Source organism: Ranitomeya imitator, chromosome 3 (genome assembly GCF_032444005.1).
Source record: "Ranitomeya imitator isolate aRanImi1 chromosome 3, aRanImi1.pri, whole genome shotgun sequence".
Classification (NCBI taxonomy): Eukaryota; Metazoa; Chordata; class Amphibia; order Anura; family Dendrobatidae; genus Ranitomeya; species Ranitomeya imitator.
The window spans coordinates 118,901,538-118,916,556 of NC_091284.1; the positions used below are offsets into that span (position 1 = coordinate 118,901,538).

Here is a 15,019-nt window from a genome sequence, read left to right on the forward strand (position 1 = left end):
ACAATTTCACCTGCTTTGGAGGTAGAAGTGGCCCCTCACGATCGGGGCCCTGTGCAGCTGCACAAATTGCACCAATGGTTTGTACGCCTCTGCTTTACAGGATCGGAAGACCCCTTAAACCTTCCTACACACTTATCTATCCACTTGAATATCTGCTTCTTTGTTAAAATGTCCTTTATTTCTACAGGCAATGAATGCAAAGGCTGTCGAGATCTACCTGCGTCCTATAGAATTTTACAAAGAGCATGATCTTGAAGTATGGACGGAAAAACAGGTAATTGTTTTTGCATAATACCATAGATCATACCGCAGGGTCTGCTCAGGAGACTGCCATTCACAACTGTATTGGCATCCACAGGGGGCATTATTTATAAGGGGGCACTGAGGGATTATTACTTTATAAAGTAACTTGTGGCATTAATCTACTATATAATTGTCTAAGGGTCACTTCCGTCTTTCTGTCTGTCACGGAAATCCCAAGTCGCTGATTGGTCGCAGCAAAACGGCCACGACCAATCAGCGACGGGCACGGTCCAGCGGCAAAATGGCCGCTCCTTACTCCCCGCAGTCAGTGCCGCTCCATAATCCCCTCCAGTCAGCGCTCACAGAGGGTTAATGGCAGCGTTAACGGACCGCGTTATGCCGCAGTGTAACTCACTCCGTTAACGCTGCTATTAACCCTGTGTGACCAACTTTTTACTATTGATGCTGCTTGTGCAGCATCAATAGTAAAAAGATCTAATGTTAAAAACAATAAAAAAAAAAAAAAAAAAAAAAAAGATCATATACTCACTCACCTTCCAGCGCCTTTCCTGCTCCTCACGACTCTCCGGTGACTGGTCCATGCATTGCGGTCTCGCGAGATGACGTCATCATCTTGCGAGACCGCAATGCATGGACCAGTCACCGGAGCGTCGCGAGGAGCATCGGTAAACGCCTCGGCTGGATCCAGGGGGCCGACGGAGGGTGAGTATATAACTATTTTTTATTTTAATTCTTTTTTTTAACAGGGATATGGTGCCCACATTGCTATATACTACGTGGGCTGTGTTAGGTACTGAGTGGGCTGTGTTATATACTACATCTCTGTGCTGTATACTATGTGGGCTGTGCTATATACGACGTGGCTGGGCAATATACTACATCGTTGTGCTCTATACTGCATGGGCTGGGTTATATACTACATCTCGGTGCTAAATACTACGTGGCTGTGCAATATACTACGTGGCTGTGCAATATACTACGTGGCTGTGCAATATACTACGTGGCTGCAATATACTACGTGGCTGTGCTATATACTACGTGGCTGTGCTATATACTACGTGGCTGCAATATACTACGTGGCTGTGCTATATACTACGTAGCTGGGCAATATACTACGTGGCAATTTGAACCACGCTTCGCTAATTGCTCGCGGCTGGCCGAATCCTGTGTGTAAATTGCATTATTGTGAAAACTTTGTAAATAAACTACATACAGATTCTAGAATACCCGATGCGTTAGAATCGGGCCACCATCTAGTACTTTATAAGAGGGCAGTCAAATCATTATTTCTTTACATGTGGATGAGGACTGGACATGTGGATGAGAGGTCGGACATTAGTGATGGGGACCGTCCATATTAAAAGTACACCTTGACTTGGATGGCTTTTGCGCTTTTTGATCAAAAAACAAAGCTTCTTACAACTTTTAACATTTACAGCAATATTGGAGTTCATGTATTCTTTAGTAGCAGCCTGTTGACGCATCATGGTAATGTGTGTATGTACAGTATATACACAGTACAGACCAAAAGTTAGGACACACCTTCTCATTTAAAGATTTTTCTGTATTTTCTTGACTATGAAAATTGTACATTCACACTGAAGGCATCAAAACTATGAATTAACACATGTGGAATTATATACTTAACAAAAAAGTGGGAACAACTGAAAATATGTCCTATATTCTAGGTTCTTCAAAGTAGCCACCTTTTGCTTTGATGACTGCTTTGCACACTCTTGGCATTCTCTTGATGAGCTTCAAGAGGTAGTCACCGGGAATGGTTTTCACATCACAGGTGTGCCCTGTCAGGTTTAATAAGTGGGATTTCTTGCCTTATAAATGGGGTTGGGACCATCAGTTGTGTTGTGCAGAAGTCTGGTGGATACACAGCTGATAGTCCTACTGAATAGACTGAATTTGTATTATGGCAAGAAAAAGCAGCTAAGCAAAGCAAAATGAGTGGCCATCATTACTTTAAGAAATTAAGATCAGTCAGTCTGAAAAATTGGGAAAACTTTGAAAGTGTCCCCAAGTGCAGTTGCAAAAACCATCAAGCGCTACAAAGAAACTGGCTCACATGAGGTCCGCCCCAGGAAAGGAAGACCAAGAGTCACCTCTGCTTCTGAGGATAAGTTTATCCGAGTCACCAGCCTCAGAAATCGCAGGTTAACAGCAGCTCAGATTAGAGACCAGGTCAATGCCACACAGAGTTCTAGCAGCAGACACATCTCTACAACAACTGTTAAGAGGAGACTTTGTGCAGCAGGCCTTCATGGTAAAATAGCTGCTAGGAAACCACTGCTAAGGACAGGCAGCAAGCAGAAGAGACTTGTTTGGGCTAAAGAACACAAGGAATGGACATTAGACCAGTGGAAATCTGCGCTTTGGTCTGATGAGTCCAAATTTGAGATCTTTGGTTCCAACCACCATGTCTTTGTGCGACGCAGAAAAGGTGAACGGATGGACTCTACATGCCTGGTTCCCACCGTGAAGCATGGAGGAGGAGGTGTGATGGTGTGGGGGTGCTTTGCTGGTGACACTGTTGGGGATTTATTCAAAATTGAAGGCATACTGAACCAGCATGGCTACCACAGCATCTTGCAGAGGCATGCTATTCCATCCGGTTTGCGTTTAGTTGGACCATCATTTATTTTTCAACAGGACAATGACCCCAAACACACCTCCAGGCTGTGTAAGGGCTATTTGACCAAGAAGGAGAGTGATGGGGTGCTACGCCAGATGACCTGGCCTCCAGTCACCAGGCCTGAACCCAATCGAGATGGTTTGGGGTGAGCTGGACCGCAGAGTGAAGGCAAAAGGGCCAAGAAGTGCTAAGCATCTCTGGGAACTCCTTCAAGATTGTTGGAAGACCATTCCCGGTGACTACCTCTTGAAGCTCATCAAGAGAATGCCAAGAGTGTGCAAAGCAGTCATCAAAGCAAAAGGTGGCTACTTTGAAGAACCTAGAATATAAGACATAATTTCAGTTGTTTCACACTTTTTTGTTAAGTACATAATTCCACATGTGTTAATTCATAGTTTTGATGCCTTCAGTGTGAATGTACAATTTTCATAGTCATGAAAATACCGAAAAATCTTTAAATGAGAAGGTGTGTCCAAACTTTTGGTCTGTACTGTGTGTGTGTATGTATATGGTGGCCCGATTCTAACACATCGGGTATTCTAGAACATGTATGTATATAGCAGCCACATAGTAAATAGCACAGGCCACGTAGTATATAGGAGTACTAGGTGGCCTGTGGTATATACCGTGTGGCTGCTACATACATACATACATACATACATACATACATACATACATACATACATACATACATACATACATACTGTAGTATACCCGATGCGTTAATATAGGCCACGCAGTAAATAACACAGCCCACGTAGTATCTAACAGTGGCCATGTAGTATATAGCACCCAGTATAGAACACAGCCACGTAGTATATAGCAGCCATGTAGTATATAACACTGGCCACGTAATATATAACACAGCCCACATAGTATCTAACACTGGCCAGGTAGTATATAGCAGCCACGTGGTATCTAACACAGCCCACGTAGTATTTAGCAGTGTGGGCACCATATCCCTGTTTAAAAAGAAAAATAATTAAAATAAAAAATAGTTATATATTCCCCCGGTGGGATCCAGCGTAGAGCCAGCGAACCTCTGGCGATGCGTGCGGTTGCCGCCATCTTGCATTCTCAGGATGCATGTTGAAATTACCCAGATCACTTAGCGGTCTCGGGAGACCACTCAGTCTTCTGGGTAATTTTGCAATGCATCTCTGGGATCGGAAGCTGGCGGGAGCGCATCGTCTGACTACGGAAGGTGAGAATAGCAGGTTTTTTGTTTTTTTTATTTATTTTTAACATTAGATCTTTTTGCTATTGATGCTACATAGGCAGCATCAATAGTAAGAACTTGGTCACACAGGGTTAATAGCGGCGGTAACGGTGTGAGTTACCCGCGGCATAACGCGGTCTGTTACCGCTGGCATTAACCCTGTGTGAGCGGTGACTGAAGGGGAGTATGGAGCGGGCGCTGACTGCGGGGAGTATGGAGCGGGCGCCGGGCACTGAGTGCGGGGAGTAGCGAGGGACTAATCAGACTGTGGCAATCGCTGATTGGTCTCGCCATCTGCCTGTCATGGCTGCCGCGACCAACCAGCGACTTGGATTCCATGACAGACAGAGGCCGCGACCAATGAATATCTGTGACAGAAGGACAGACAGAAAGACGGAAGTGACCCTTAGACAATTATATAGTAGATATACATACATATATATATGTATTTAGCAATGTGTTGAAAATTTTCTCCACCCTATCGCCGCCATTTATTGTATACGGTCACTATATTATAGCACGGATCACATTTATAATGGATGTGACTTTACTGCCACCTACTGGACATGATTAGTATATTCACTGGAAATTCCAATATTGCAGGGCTCTTTTAAAAGTACATTTTTGCCACGAGGCCAGCCCACACAACTGGCTGGGATACACTATGTAGACAAGCAAAGGGAAAATGATTGCACTGATGCCATAAATGAATGTTGTCCTTTCCAAGATGAAACCTAGATGCTATAGCACTGAATGTTATGACAGATGCTATGATTGGGAGGAATACATGTTGACTCCAGATCTTCCCAGTATCCACAATGTATTCATAATAACCAGGCACTGCTATACGGGATGACTGCACTGTCAGGCAGGTGGCTTCTATTAAATGTACTAGGCCAGACGGCATATTTGCCAATACTATATGACATCTGCTCTGCACACTGTTCTTCGCTTCGTACATTTCATGCTATATGTTGTAGGCCGTTTCTATTAACACAGATGAAGCCAAGGTCAAGTTTAAGGATGGATCATTTCTTCAATACAGCCAACTTCTAATCGCAACTGGCAGCAGGTAACTATGTGATGCCCACCTTAAGATGCCACGTATGTAAGGTAGATGTCAGATTCCGCTGACTATGGGGGTTTAGAGTAGAGACCACCTAATGAAAAGTGTAGTCGCCACGATTTGTGCTTATGTGCTGAGAAATCTTTATATTTGGAGCCCATCCCAAGATAAATACTGTAAGCACAATGGCGTTACACATCATGTACTGATCTCGGGTTATAGTATTATAGTTTTCCCTCTTGATATTGAAATTTAGTATTCTCTGAATGTTCATTTTAATAACCTTTTATTATCAAGCAAGAAAACCACATCATGTAAGTACAGCAGCCTCATCAGGTCTACAGGGAGGGGTGTAAAAACATATAGTGGGCGCAGGGTTTGCAGTCGTACAAGGGCCCTGGCGTCTAAGGGGCCCAAAAGATCCATTTGTCCCATATGAATAGACTGTTACTATTAGAGACCCAAAATAGCTGGAGTCCCTGGTGGAGATTTTGCAGTGGAGCCCCTCAAGCTCCGAGCTACGCCACTGTCTAAGATCTATTTAGTAATGTATTGTGAAGTCTGCTGGGAGCAGAGGTCGCACGCCCAAAAGCCACGTAAGTCTCCAGTGTCATAGGCAGGACGTGGTCGGTTGTGGGCCCGAGTACATATTGCTGATTGGAGCTTTATTCAATTATTAGGTTGTTCTTGACTGAACACAAGGCTCCGACTATGGATAAGTGAGATCCTAATATACTTTGTATGTGCATTTCTTAGACCTAGGGAGCTTACCTGTCCGGGCGCCACATTGCAGAACGTTTTCTATTTGCGCTCTCCAGAGGATGCCAATGCAATATCTGAAGCGGCTGCTGGCAAGAACGTGGTGATCATGGGCAGTTCGTTCATAGGTAGGTGCAGCTACACAACACAATCGGGCCTTTTGCAGTGCAAGACTTTTGGCTTTCAAAGACCAAGGAGATCTTTAGGCAAATACTATGGTAGATTTCTTTTACGCAATAATAGTATACCTTAATTATAATTTTAGTGTGCGTACAGTTTTTTGTTTTTATGGACCTTGTATTAGGGCTGTAGAGCCATAGTCGGAGCAAGTTTTGGGCAGAGCTGGTATAAATGTATGAACTTCAGGTTTAAAAAAAAAAAAAAAATAGTAATAATATCTATTAGGGGTGGTACAAAACTAATACAGGGTGGTCCAAAAGTAGGTGGACAGGAAATAACATTTATTTTGATTTTTTATTATTATTATTATTATATATTTTGAAATTTTCTTCTGTTAAAGGGAAGGTGCCGCAATTTTGTTTTTGTATTAAAAATAATTGTTTATATAAACAATTATTTTTAATACAAAATTATTTTTTTTAACTTTAATATATTTTTTATTATTAATTATTTTTGCAGCCACTGGGCGCCGCCATTTTGCTTTGCAGCAGTGTAAGAGTCCCAGCACGACACTTACACTGTGCAAAATACGGCAGCCCTGGACATAGGAGGCTGCAGTCGGGAGCCACCCCATAGCTATCATTGTGCTGTGATGTGGCCACGCCCCCTGGGCTGTCTCCACATCACAGCAGAGGCAGGAGATCGGCGCCATCTTGCTTCAGCCTACAGTGGAGTGTACCTGTGAGCTCCACTGTGACTGAGAGCCGTGCTGTTGGAGGGGCAGCTCCATCTGTCTCCCCTCACACTGTCAGCGGCCGTTCCCTGTCCTCTGCTGCCTGGTGTGTGGCTGTAATCCCTAGAGAGGGTGAAGGAGTGCTGCCGTCTGATGTCCTCTATCAGGAGCTGCAGAGAGGTAACAGAGGGGGATGGGGAGGCTCTGTGCTGCACGACCTCTCACTGCAGCTCCTCACAGGACATCAGACCCTGCATCTATCACTATACTGTGCTGAGCCATGTATCTAATCCTCTCCTGTGCGATAGTGTCTGCTGAGCCGTGCATCTAATCCTCTCCTGTGTGATACTATGCTGAGCCATGCATCTAATCCTCTCCTGTGTGATACTGTATGCTGAGCCATGTATCTAATCCTCTCCTGTGTGATACTGACTGCTGAGCCGTGCATCTAATCCTCTCATGTGTGATACTATGCTGTGCCATGCATCTAATCCTCTCCTGTGTGATACTGTCTGCTGAGCCGTGCATCTAATCCTCTCATGTGTGATACTATGCTGAGCCATGCATCTAATCCTCTCCTGTGTGATACTGTCTGCTGAGCCATGCATCTAATCCTCTCCTGTGTGATACTGTCTGCTGAGCCATGCATCTAATCCTCTCCTGTGTGATATTATGCTGAGCCGTGTATCTAATCCTCTTCTGTGTGATACTGTCTGCTGAGCCATGCATCTAATCCTCTCCTGTGTGATACTGTCTGCTGAGCCGTGTATCTAATCCTCTCCTGTGTGATACTGACTGCTGTGCCGTATATCTAATCCTCTCCTGTGTGATACTGACTGCTGTGCCGTGTATCTAATCCTCTCCTGTGTGATACCGTCTGCTGAGCCGTGTATCTAATCCTATACTGTGTGATATTATGCTGAGCCGTGTATCTAATCCTCTCTTGTGTGATACTGTCTGATGAACCGTGTATCTAATCCTCTCCTATGCACTCCTCTCCCCCTGCATATCTTTCCCCATTGCACACACAACTCAATGCGTGCGATAACAGGAGCTGCAGGCGTCATGCTGTATTATGGCATTACGTGAGATCTATATGACGGTATTATGTGATCTGTATGGTGGTATTATGCTTGATCAGTATTGTGAGAATTATATGGTGGTATTGTGTGTGTGTGATCTATATGGCGGTATTGTGAAAACACTGGCAGTATTATGTGTGATCTATATGGCGGTATGTGAACACTGGTGGTATTATGTGTGATCTATATGGCGGTATGTGAGAACACTGGTGGTATTGTGTGATCTATATGGCGGTATTATGTGAGAACACTATGGCAGTATTATGTGTGATCTATATTATTATTTATTTATATAGCACCATTGATTCCATGGTGCTGTACATGAGAAGGGGTTACATACAAGTTACAAATATCACATACAGTAAACAAACTAACAATGACGGACTGATACAGAGGGGCGAGGACCCTGCCCTTGCGGGCTTACATTCTACAGGATTATGGGGAAGGAGACAGTAGGTTGAGGGTTGCAGGAGCTCCGGTGTTGGTGAGGCGGTAGCTCCGGTGTTGGTGAGGCGGTAGCTCCGGTGTTGGTGAGGCGGTAGCTCCGGTGTTGGTGAGGCGGTAGCTTCGATAGTGATGAGGCAGCAGCGGTGTCAGTGCAGGCTGTAGGCTTTCCTGAAGAGATGAGTTTTCAGGTTCCGTCTGAAGGATCCTACTGTGGTTGATAGTCAGACGTGTTGGGGCAGAGAGTTCCAGAGGATGGGGGATATTCGGGAGAAGTCTTGGAGGCGATTGGATGAGGAGCGAATAAGTGTGGAGGAGAGAAGGAGGTCTTGGGAGGACCGGAGATCACGTGAGGGAAGATATCGAGAGATTAGTTCAGAGATATATGGAGGAGACAGGTTGTGGATGGCTTTGTAGGTCAGTATTAGCAATTTGAACTGGATACGCTGAGGGAATGGGAGCCAGTGAAGAGATTTGCAGAGGGGGGGAAGCGGAGGAGTAGCGAGGAGAGAGATGGATTAGTCGGGCGGCAGAGTTAAGGATGGACTGTAGAGGTGCAAGGGTGTTAGCAGGGAGGCCGCAGAAAAGGATGTTGCAGTAGTCAAGGCGGGAAATGATGAGGGCGTGCACAAGCATTTTAGTAGATTGGGGGTTGAGGAAAGGACGGATCCTGGAGATATTTTTGAGCTGGAGGCGACAGGAGGTGGAAAGAGCTTGGATGTGTGGTTTGAAGGACAGGGCAGAGTCGAAGGTTACTCCGAGGCAGCGGACTTCGGGTACAGGGGAAAGCATGATGTCATTGACTGTGATAGATAGGTCAGATAAGGAAGATTTGTGGGATGGAGGAAAGATGATGAGTTCAGATTTGTCCACATTGAGTTTGAGGAAGCGAGAGGAGAAGGAGGATATGGCTGATAGGCACTCTGGGATTCTGGACAGCAGAGCGGTGACGTCTGGGCCAGAGAGGTAGATCTGAGTGTCGTCAGCATAGAGGTGGTACTGGAATCCATGGGACTTTATGAGTTGTCCCAAGCCAAGTGTATAGATTGAGAAGAGTAGGGGTCCTAGAACAGAGCCTTGGGGGACTCCAACAGAGAGAGGGTGGGATGAGGAGGTAGTATGGGAGTGGGAGACGCTGAATGTGCGGTTGGAAAGGTACGAGGCGATCCAGGATAGGGCGAGGTCTTTGCCAAAGGAGGAGAGCATCTGCAGTAGGAGGCAGTGGTCAACTGTGTCGAAAGCAGAGGACAGGTCTAGAAGGAGGAGTACAGAGTATTGTCCAGTAGCTTTGGCGGTAAGTAGGTCGTTAGTGATTTTGGTCAGGGCAGTCTCAGTTGAGTGATGGGGGCGGAAACCAGATTGTAGATTGTCTTACAACAAGTTAGATGAGAGGTGGGAGGAGAGTTCAGCATGGACGTGCTGCTCCAGGAGTTTGGAAGCAAATGGGAGCAGCGATATTGGGCGATAGCTGGACATAGCAGTTGGATCGAGGGTTGGCTTTTTAAGGATAGGCGTGATTGTGGCATGTTTGAATGCAGAGGGGAAGGTGCCAGAAGTTAGTGATAGGTTGAAGAGGTGGGTTAGGGATGGGATAAGTGTGGTGGTGAGGTTGGGGAGGAGATGGGATGGGGTCAAGCGCACAGGTGGTGAGGTGGGATTTGGAGAGGAGACAATTAAGTCCCCCTTCAGTGATGTTGGATAGGGAGGTTATGGGGTTTGGGCATTGGTCTGGTATACAAAGGGGTTGTGGTGGTTGAACAATGAAGACTTGCCTTGTCTGGTCGATCTTATTTTTAAAGTGTGTGGCAAAGTCCTCAGCAGAGATGAGGGAGGTTGGAGGGGGCAGTGGGGGGCGGAGGAGGGAGTTAAATGTTTTGAATAACTGTTTGGGGTTGTGGGATAGGGAAGATACGAGGGTTGTGAAGTAGGCCTGTTTAGCAGAGGTGAGTGCAGATTTAAAAGCGAGTGTTGCTTGTTTGAATACAGTGAAGTCGTCTTGCGAGTGTGTTTTCTTCCAACGCCGCTCCGCAACCCTGGACACTTGCCTTAGCTTTTTGGTGGTGTTATTATGCCAAGGTTGTCTATTGATACGTCGCGCTCTGCCATGGACGAGAGGGGCAACCGTGTCAATAGCTGATGCGAGAGTGGCATTGTAGAAATCAGCGGCACTGTCTGTGTCGTGGAGTGAGGATATGGATGCCAGTGGTAGCATGGAGTCAGAGAGTGTGTGGGTGTCTAGGTGTGCAAGGTTTCTGCGTGGGTGCGCATGTTGCTGGATATGGATGATTGGTGAGGAGGACAGGGATGAGAAGGTGAGCAGATGGTGGTCGGATAGAGGGAGAGGGGAGGTGGTGAAGTTAGATAGCAGAGATGGGTGAATACCAGGTCTAGTGTATGCCCATCCATGTGGGTGGCTGAGTAAGTCCAAAGGATGAGGTAAGGGACAGAAGTTTGGAGGCTGTTGACTGAAGGGTATCAATGGGGATGTTGAAGTCACCCATGATGATGGTGGGAGTGTCAGCAGAGAGAAAGTGAAGAAGCCAGGTGGAGAATTGGTCAATAAAGGCAGTGGCCGGGCCCGGAGGTCGGTATATGACGGCCACTTGGAGGTTGGAGGGAGAGTAGATGCGGACAGAATGGACTTCAAAAGAGGGGAGGATAAGGGAGGGAAGAGGTGGGATTGGGTTAAAGGTGCAGTTTGAAGAAAGGAGAAGACCCACTCCTCCACCATGTTTGTTGCCGGGTCGAGGGGTGTGGGTGAAGTGGAGGCCAGCTGAAGAGAAGCGTCTCATTGTTATCGTTACTATATGGCTACATTTCCTTCCCAGCGTCACCCCGACTGCGCCTGTCGCCTCGCTTTCACACATTGCCAGGACAGGATGGAGAAGACAGGATCTGAGGAGGGGAATGGGGTCTGTATGCAAAGTCTGGATCAGACCAGGCCATCAATCCGCAGAAATGTTTCCTGGATTTCTGTGGAGCAGACGGTCCATCCATGTGTATAAAAGACAGCGCTCTATGTACAATCCCTGGCTGCTCCGCGCACCAAACAGGGGGCCCCTATAGACCAGCACACTGCTCTCCTGAAATACTCTGTGCTGCTGTCACCCTGCTCCCTCCACCACATATCTCCCAGAATCCTTGCTGCCTGCCATCCTCGGTGACCGTCTACTTGTCAGTATAAGGCTGCTTTCACACTAGCATCGGTACGGGCCTGTCGCAGCATGTCGGGCCGATGTACCGACGTATGCTGTGAAAGAAATGTCCGACGTGGGAAGCAGAAGCAGTCTTACGACGCTTCCGCTGCCCCATTGTAAGGTCTGGGCATGAGGGGGCGGAGTTTCAGCCGTGCATGTGCGGTCGAAAATGGCAGACTCGACGCACAAACAAACGTTACATGTAACTTTTTTTGTGGCGGCGGTCCACCAAAACATGACGCAACCGTCGCACGATGTCGCAATGCGTCGGTAATGTTAGTCTATGGGGAAAAAACGCATTCTGCAGACAACGTTGCAGGATGTGTTTTTTTTTCTCCTGAACGACGCATTGCAACGTACAGCCAACAACGCTAGTGTGAAAGTAGCCTAAGGCTGCCGTCCACTATCAGTATTTGGTCAGTATTTTACCTCAGTATTTGTAGCTAAATCCAGGAGTGGGTGATAAATGCAGAAGTGGTGACATGTTTCTATTATACTTTTCCTCTAATTTTTCCACTCCTGGTTTTGGCTTACAAATACTGATGTAAAATACTGACCAGATACTGATAGTGTGACGGCAGCCATATACTCTGCAGTCACCAACAAAATGGCTGCTCACTGGGTTCCTGAATATCATCCTCTCTAATCCCTTAGCAAACACCCAGAAGGAGAGGAGACATCACACAGGTCAGCAGACTCCGCCCATATTTACTGCAGTGCAGTAATGTGAGCTAGTTGTACACTAGGTTTTTCTGAAATTTCAGCAGCTGCTCCCCCTAGTGTTTAAAAGTGGAAATTCCAACACTTTTCAAATTATTTTTCATATTTTACTAAATTATAAACAAATGATAATATTTTTTAAGAAAATGTAAACATTAATTCTTTACATTTTTACAATTGCTGTAAAAAAAATTTTTTTGGATGGCACCTTCCCTTTAACCCCTTTACCCCCAAGGGTGGTTTGCACGTTAATGACCAGGCCAATTTTTACAATTCTGACCACTGTCCCTTTATGAGGTTATAACTCCGAAACGCTTCAACGGATCTTAGCGATTCTGAGATTGTTTTCTTGTAACATATTGTACTTCATGATAGTGCTAAAATTTCTTCGATATAACTTGCGTTTATTTGTGAAAAAAACGGAAATTTGGCGAAAATTTTGAAAATTTCACAATTTTCCAACTTTGAATTTTTATTCTGTTAAACCAGAGAGTTATGTGACACAATATAGTTAATAAATAACATTTCCCACATGTCTACTTTACATCAGCACAATTTTTGAAACAAACTTTTTTTTTTCAAGGAAGTTATAAGGGTTAAAATTTGACCAGCAATTTCTCATTTTTACAACCAAATTTACAAAACCATTTTTTTTAGGGACCACCTCACATTTGAAGTCATTTTGAAGGGTCTATATGGCAGAAAATACCCAAAAGCGACACCATTCTAAAAACTGCACCCCTCAAGGTGCTCAAAACCACATTCAAGAAGTTTATTAACCCTTCAGGTGATTCACAGCAGCAGAAGCAACATGGAAGGAAAAAATTAACATTTTACTTTTTAGTCACAAAAATGATCTTTCAGCAATAATCTTTTTAATTTCCCAAGGGTAAAAAGAGAAAATGGACCTCAAAAGTTGTTGTCCAATTTATCCTGAGTACGCTGATACCCCACATGTGAGGGGGAACCACTTTTTGGGCGCATGGCAGGGCTCAGAAGGAAAGGAGCGCCGTTTGACTTTTTCAAGCTAAATTTGGCTGGAATTGAGATCGGACGCCATGTCGCGTTTGGCGACCCCCTGATGTGCCTAAACAGTGGAAACCCCCCACAAGTGACCCTATTTTGGAAACTAGACCCCCTAAGGAACTTATCTAGATGTGTCATGATCACTTTTATCCCCCAAGTGCTTCACGAAAGTTTATAACGCCCGGGCGTGAAAAAAAAAAATCCTATTTTTTCCACAAACATGATCGTTTAGTCCCCAATTTTTTATTTTCTCAAGGGTAAAAGGAGAAATTGGACCCCAAAAGTTGTTGTCCAATTTGTCCTGAGTACGCTGATACCCCATATGTGGGGGGGACCACTGTTTGGGCGCATGGCAGGGCTCAGAAGGAAAGGAGCGCCGTTTGACTTTTTCAAGCTAAATTTGGCTGGAATTGAGATCGGACGCCATGTCGCGTTTGGCGACCCCCTGATGTGCCTAAGCAGTGGAAACCTCCCACAAATGACCCCATTTTGGAAACTAGACCCCCTAAGGAACTTATCTAGATGTGTCATGAGCACTTTTATCCCCCAAGTGCTTCACGAAAGTTTATAACGCCCGGGCGTGAAAAAAAAAAATCCTATTTTTTCCACAAACATGATCGTTTAGTCCCCAATTTTTTATTTTCTCAAGGGTAAAAGGAGAAATTGGACCCCAAAAGTTGTTGTCCAATTTGTCCTGAGTACGCTGATACCCCATATGTGGGGGGGACCACTGTTTGGGCGCATGGCAGGGCTCAGAAGGAAAGGAGCGCCGTTTGACTTTTTCAAGCTAAATTTGGCTGGAATTGAGATCGGACGCCATGTCGCGTTTGGCGACCCCCTGATGTGCCTAAACAGTGGAAACCCCCCACAAATGACCCCATTTTGGAAACTAGACCCCCTAAGGAACTTATCTAGATGTGTCATGAGCACTTTTATCCCCCAAGTGCTTCACGAAAGTTTATAACGCCCGGGCGTGAAAAAAAAAAATCCTATTTTTTCCACAAACATGATCGTTTAGTCCCCAATTTTTTATTTTCTCAAGGGTAAAAGGAGAAATTGGACCCCAAAAGTTGTTGTCCAATTTGTCCTGAGTACGCTGATACCCCATATGTGGGGGGGGACCACTGTTTGGGTGCATGGCAGGGCTCAGAAGGAAAGGAGCGCCGTTTGACTTTTTCAAGCTAAATTTGGCTGGAATTGAGATCGGACGCCATGTCGCGTTTGGCGACCCCCTGATGTGCCTAAACAGTGGAAACCCCCCACAAATGACCCCATTTTGGAAACTAGACCCCCTAAGGAACTTATCTAGATGTGTCATGAGCACTTTTATCCCCCAAGTGCTTCACGAAAGTTTATAACGCCCGGGCGTGAAAAAAAAAATTCCTATTTTTTCCACAAACATGATCGTTTAGTCCCCAATTTTTTATTTTCTCAAGGGTAAAAGGAGAAATTGGACCCCAAAAGTTGTTGTCCAATTTGTCCTGAGTACGCTGATACCCCATATGTGGGGGGGGACCACTGTTTGGGCGCATGGCAGGGCTCAGAAGGAAAGGAGCGCCGTTTGACTTTTTCAAGCTAACTTTGGCTGGAATTGAGATCGGACGCCATGTCGCGTTTGGCGACCCCCTGATGTGCCTAAACAGTGGAAACCCCCCACAAGTGACCCCATTTTGGAAACTAGACCCCCTAAGGAACTTATCTAGATGTGTCATGAGCACTTTTATCCCCCAAGTGCTTCACGAAAG

General features: G+C 45.5%; 1 protein-coding gene across 5 annotated transcripts in view; it reads left to right on the forward strand.

Moving 5' to 3' along the window:
• The window catches only part of LOC138672905 (apoptosis-inducing factor 3-like), a 158,954-nt gene that overhangs the window by 70,141 nt on the left and 73,794 nt on the right, over positions 1-15,019 (forward strand). For all 5 annotated transcript variants that reach the window (XM_069761347.1, XM_069761351.1, XM_069761348.1 and 2 more), the window contains 3 exons: positions 188-274; positions 5,108-5,199; positions 5,950-6,080. In XM_069761347.1, the coding sequence (XP_069617448.1) occupies positions 188-274; positions 5,108-5,199; positions 5,950-6,080 (310 nt within the window). The remainder of the gene's footprint in view (positions 1-187; positions 275-5,107; positions 5,200-5,949; positions 6,081-15,019) is intronic.